Genomic DNA, 6,000 nt, shown 5'->3' on the forward strand with positions numbered 1-6,000 from the left:
AAAAATGGAATAATTAACATAAATTTATCGTTAGAGTATGAACTTATTTTTCAATTTCAGATTATGTATGATAACAAATCGATCTAACATACTTTGATTCATTTCATATTTTGTTCATTTATTTACATAAATCGAATACATGCATATGCTTTTATTTTTCATTATTATTATTACAATCGTGAAGGATTTTGAAATAGTCACATTTACGATGGAACAATTGAGTTTCATTCAATGCAATCGTACGGAAATCTCGTCTCACGTTGAAACTTTCTAAACAAAGTTAACACATTCTTTTTTTAAATGGACTTGCACGAAAGTACATGAAGTGTACTTTCTATAGTAATCTTTTACGAAGTGCTAAAATAATGCGTACAAGATTGGAATTTATTTTAATAATTTTTGCATTCAAGGCTTTTATATATAGTAAAATCTGTAAATTGTAATTGAATCAAATTGTTCGTTTCCAAAATTAATTTATAGTCGTACTTGATCGTGCCTGTAGATGGAAGCATCGTCGCCATCAAGAATGTCGATAGAACATGGTTGATACTTAAAAACTGAATAAAAGTGAACGAACATTATTCTTTCTCAACGCACAGTGTTAGTGAATTTATTACAGAATTAAAGGTACTTGTCTCGCATATATGAAGTACTTCGCACAAAAAAAAGCTGTATTACGGTTTTCATTGAACATAAGGTGCTCATAGTAGGTTAGAAAATGGAAATTTCAAGTATACGACATTTACCAATCAAGTTGAAATATTCAAACATAAACATTGTATCGTTTAAAAGAAAATCGTTCGTAATATCTCGTAAATATTCCTATCCGTATGGAATGATTTCTATGCATTGACAATAAATTCGATTTGATAATAAACATTGCTTTCATAGCGTATTCCGTTAAACTTTGAATTATACGATACTATATATAATATTTATTTATCGTTTAAAGTATACAATTAAATTTTTCTATTGTACGGTCATCGACGTTTCCACCAATTATGCTTGCGGCATATATGCACTGTTAGAATCATAAAAATCATTTCTTCGTTTACAATATATCAACAATTGCATCATCATTAGTCACGATTGCATAAAAGCTTATAACAGTGATATCGTTGTCAATTCGAAAAGAAACTTTTACAGAGAATTGTAGTTGACATGAAATTTAAAAAAAAGTACCATATACGTTTAGGATACTTTATAAAATCATTAAAATTTACGTCGAAAGCTTCAGATCGCGTACTAGTACACTTAGATTCTGTTAAGAAGATGTTCGTGTAATAGTAGTACGAATAAGTAGTTTATCGCACGCATTGTCGCATCCGAGAGAAGGTATTTGAATTTCTAAAGTTGCATTGGTGTTCCCAGCTGGACGCTACGTATGCCCCTGACTGAAAACTGATACAGTGATGATGGACCAGGAGGAACATGTCCGTAAATATTTGTACATTTCAAATTAATACCAGAATTTTTTATTCTGTTCCTTTCCTCTTGTAAGATTATTTACCTTATTACTTAATACTTCTTAAAATCTAATTAAACTATTTTTTTCTTCTTACATATACGTATATATTGTTTTTCGTTGCATGTAATACGATCAATTAAAAATTAATTAGAAAATGGTTCGTTTCGCAACATTGCATCGCTAATCTCCAGCTGGAACATTATCTTTAATTTGTCCCTTATATTTTAACCCTTTGAATGCAGTGAACACACATATATATATATATATATTTAGTAAAGATTGTTGCTGCTGCCTACAAACACATTTTTATACATGCATATAAATTATATATATATTGACAAATCGATGTATTCATTTATCAATAATGAATGAATTAATAGGACCGGTATATGTAAAATAAAATCATTTCTCAACTAACGTAGAAAGTAAATTGTTGTATTAAACGGATTAATTATTTTCTTTCGTCGTTCGAGTTGGAAGAGTCGCGTGTCAATACAAAATGAAAAGTATAATCGTACATAATATTTATAAAAAAGAGTAACAATTTCCACAGCATTACCACGCTTCTTTGCATTCAAAGGGTTAATATATTTAATGCTTGGCATTTTATCTATTGTTTAAAGAGATGATAATTTAACGATTCGATGCAGGTTCAATTATTTCATGTAAACATCTTCATGCATTTGAAATAGAGTAAGAGAAATAAAAAAACAACAGGCCTTTATATTTGCAATATGTACACAATGGTTTCATACCTCGTAGTCGTTTCTTTAATACTCTTGTAAATTACGACACTTTTCAGTTACGTATAAGACAATTTTCATAGGATTTGATCGCACCGGTTTACTAAAGCATAATAATTTTGTTTTAGTTAACGGACAAGGATCAACAAAAGTTCTTCACACGTTCCGCGGCAAGGCATCTTCGTCGTAAGCGTTTACACGATGCTCGTAAAGCTGAGAAACAACAAGTCTGTTCGTTTCATGATATGAACGTTAAGCCCAATCAGGAGTTGATTATTGAGAAAGATACAGATCGGTTGGAAGTTGTAACAAAGTCGAAGGCTCGCAGGTTACGGAAAAGAAATGAAACGCAGGTGTTTGAGAACTGTTGTTCATTTTGCAAATCGAATTGCATAAATTCGTCGCCGGTTATCGAATCTGTTGCCAACGAAGATATCGTTACTGAGAAGGATACGGAGGACATAAAAACGATAACGAAGTCGAAAGCTCGCAGATTACGGAAAAAGTATAGAACCAAATTGGCGCTGGACGCGTGTTCTTTTATTTGCGGTAGCGATTCCCCTGCCCCCCCGAATCTGTTTAAGTTCTTTAAAACAGCGCAGTACAATTCGGGTTGTTGCGGCGAGCACGATACAGACGATGGTAACAATCTCAAACAGAACTACAAATTGGAGAAGGCTGTCGAAGCACAAGTCTGTCATGCACAGTACGAAAAGGAATTAGAGCAGACGGAATTGACACAGGAGGGCGTACAGTCGCAAGAAACAAACGCTAATCGTTCGGAATTGTCTTGTCTGTCCAGATCGCCTGGGCTATTTAAATTTGAAAATGAAGTACAAATTTATCACGAGAAACACGATAAAAGCACAAAGGATCTAGTACTCGCGTCCGAATTGAAACAAAAGATAGCGGAAACAATTCAGGCGAAAATTAATCATACGAAAGAAGATACGAAATTGCAAAAACAAGAAACAAATCAGTTTAACGATTTGAAAGACTTATGCGATCTGCAAGAAGTAGCAAAGCTTGTGGATCTTGTAAAATATGATCAGAATACCGAATCGTGTAACGTACAATGCAACAAAGAGAATAATTGGGGATTCGAGTCTCCCAGTTTTAAATTAAAGGAAGATATTAACACGTTGTTACAACCTGAAACGGTACCGACATTATTCTCCGACGACGAATTACTTGAAAACGTGAAAAACATACAATTCAGCGATTCTTCCAAAATTAACCTGACAAATACCGAAGTATTCCTCGATAATACTGAATCAGAAGATCGAAGTTCTGTTTCCGTTTTAAAAACAGATACGATTACCAATTCTGTTAAGGACCATTCAGAAACTGATACCGCAATCACACAGAATTGCTTGCCCGATAAGAACACTTTCCAAGAAGAAGGTGCGACTACTGAAGTGGAGGAATCTTCTGTGCAAAATATCGATAGATTGTCAAATCCTTTTTCGTTAGGTATGTATTTAAAAAAATTCGTATTTAGTTGTATCTTATTTTTCTAATTTCTATAAATTTGTATTTACTGGTTTCCGTAGAAAACACGGAAGTCGATAAGTCAGGAATTGTACCGACTAAAATGGCTGACAACAAAATAAATATTCCCGAAAAATCGAGGGAGACAATAAAAGCTGAACGTGAAGCGAAGAAGGCTGCCAAGGCGCTTGCTAAATTAAAAGGCAAGACTTCTGAGGTACAGAATAAAAACACTACGAACAATAAATCCACGGAGCCTGATATTATTCAGAGCAGCGAGACAGCGGGAAGAACAGTCGTTGAAGACGTTAAAGACCAACGGAAAACTGCGGTAACGAATAAAGTCTCGAATACGCGTATAAATAACGAACCATCGGAAACGAACGATGGCGGGAAAAGTAAAGCGGAATTACGGGCCGAAAGGAGAGCAAAACAGGAGGCGCAAAGAGCAGCCAAGCAGCAGCACTTGTTAGAGAAGAATAAAGTTAATAAAGAAACCGATAAGAATACACGCGTAACGGAGGTCGCAGCTGCAGTGGAAGATGTGAAGAAAATTGTTACCCCCAAAAAGACTGTTCAGAAAGATAACATCCACGAGATAAATCTCTTCAAACACTTGTACCACGAAAGAGAGAAAGCCATTGTTGATATTCCTCCGGTGAATTCGAAGATACATCCGGAAATAATAAGACTGGGCGCCCAGTACGCGAGAAAAGTGATCGTTGGCAGCAATGCAAGATGCGTTGCGCTTTTAGTTGCCGTGAAGAAGCTCATTCAAGACTTTGAACGCCCGTCGCAGGCTGATTTCATCAGGGGTCTTGAGGCAAATTTGCAAGAGTCCATTGCATACTTGCATCACTGCAGACCGTTAGCCGTTTCGATGCAGAACGCGTTAAGGCATTTGAAACGGCAGATGACGCAATTGTCCTCTGCGTTGACAGACGTCGATGTAAGTAACGCTTTTGAACTAGAGCTCCGGGGTAAAAATAGATTTTCACACGTGCTCCATGTTTCAGGCGAAGATTAAATTAAGTAGTGCAATCGATACTTACATTCTTGAACAAATAGAACTTGCCGATAAGGCAATATCGATAACCATTCAGACAAAGATATCCAACGGAGACGTTATTCTGACGTATGGCTAGTAAGTGTCCCATGCATCCTTAATATAAACATGATCACGCAGGGGGGCGAGAGGCGTGCTTTTGTACATGTCACGAATTTGCAACAGAATTGATATTGCTTTTAGTTCGTCTTTGATTCATAAAATCCTATTAGATGCACACATAGCTGAGAAACAGTTCCGTGTCGTTGTCGTCGATGGGAGGCCATGCTTAGAGGGAAAGGAACAACTTAGGCGTTTGACTAAGCACGGTATCGAATGCTCCTATATTTTGATCAATGCTTTGAGTTACGTAATGCCAGAAGTAAGTATCGAGATTGGTAGTTCCCTTTATTTGCTTAATGATTGCACGGCGATTAAATTGTTCATAATTGTCGAACAGGTAAGCAAAGTTTTCCTTGGTGCTCACGCGATATTGGCGAACGGCGCGGTGATGTCGAGAGTGGGCACCGCCCAAGTTGCCCTAATGGCGAAAGCCTTCAATATTCCGGTTTTAGTAGCCTGCGAGACCCACAAGTCTTGCGAACGTGTACAAACGGATTCTATCGTTTATAATGAATTAGGTGAGCAGAACGAACTCGTGTCATCTATTGCAGTGGTTCTCAACCTGAGGTATGCAGACCACAAGTGGACTGTAAATAGATATCTGATATAAAAATATAAAGTTTTATCTTTCCAATGAAAAAAAGAAGAGGTTTAGAACCACTGCTCTGTCACTTGTTGTTAATTTCACGCATTAAATTTTATTCAATACTTTTAGGCGATGCGAATGAGCTTGCGCAAGGCCACGGGCCAAACGCGAAAAAATCCTTGATCGTCAATTGGAAGACTAGGAAGTCGTTGAATCTTTTAAATATTACATACGACGTTACACCGGCTGACTTAGTGACGGCTGTCGTTACGGAATTAGCGATATTACCGTGCACTAGCGTCCCTGTGATCTTACGAATTAAACCATCCGAGATTTAAAATCTTACCACGCTGAAACGTATTCCTTATGTTGTAACATTCAAGAGCGAATAAAATATGCCGTGATAAACGTACTCCCCCAAAGTTTTGAAATTGTACTTCAGAACCGTGAGGATATGTATCGTGTTTTTTCCTTTTATTTATGTCTAAAGAAATCGATACATGTATTATTATTATTATTATATATTACGTTACGTATTTCGAAA

The 6,000-nt window shown here is 36.2% G+C and overlaps 1 protein-coding gene across 4 annotated transcripts; it reads left to right on the forward strand.

Moving 5' to 3' along the window:
• Nucleotides 1–510: 510 nt before the first annotated feature.
• LOC122405054 (translation initiation factor eIF-2B subunit delta) lies at nt 511–5,868 on the forward strand. Of its 4 annotated transcripts, XM_043409534.1 has the most exons (8): nt 511–627; nt 1,372–1,433; nt 2,340–3,684; nt 3,765–4,651; nt 4,719–4,846; nt 4,952–5,129; nt 5,208–5,388; nt 5,586–5,868. In XM_043409534.1, exons 2-8 carry the CDS (start codon nt 1,413–1,415, stop codon nt 5,792–5,794), a joined length of 2,949 nt encoding a protein of 982 aa, XP_043265469.1. In that variant the 5' UTR covers nt 511–627; nt 1,372–1,412; the 3' UTR covers nt 5,795–5,868. The 4 variants fall into 4 exon arrangements, with proteins under 4 accessions (XP_043265469.1, XP_043265473.1, XP_043265470.1 ...); XM_043409535.1 differs by lacking the exon at nt 1,372–1,433 and having other exon boundaries at nt 513–627; XM_043409537.1 differs by lacking the exon at nt 511–627 and having other exon boundaries at nt 1,378–1,496.
• The last annotated feature ends 132 nt before the right edge of the window (nt 5,869–6,000 follow it).

This window comes from Colletes gigas, unplaced genomic scaffold, assembly GCF_013123115.1.
Source record: "Colletes gigas isolate AHSC1104 unplaced genomic scaffold, ASM1312311v1 Colletes_gigas_Sc00004, whole genome shotgun sequence".
Classification (NCBI taxonomy): Eukaryota; Metazoa; Arthropoda; class Insecta; order Hymenoptera; family Colletidae; genus Colletes; species Colletes gigas.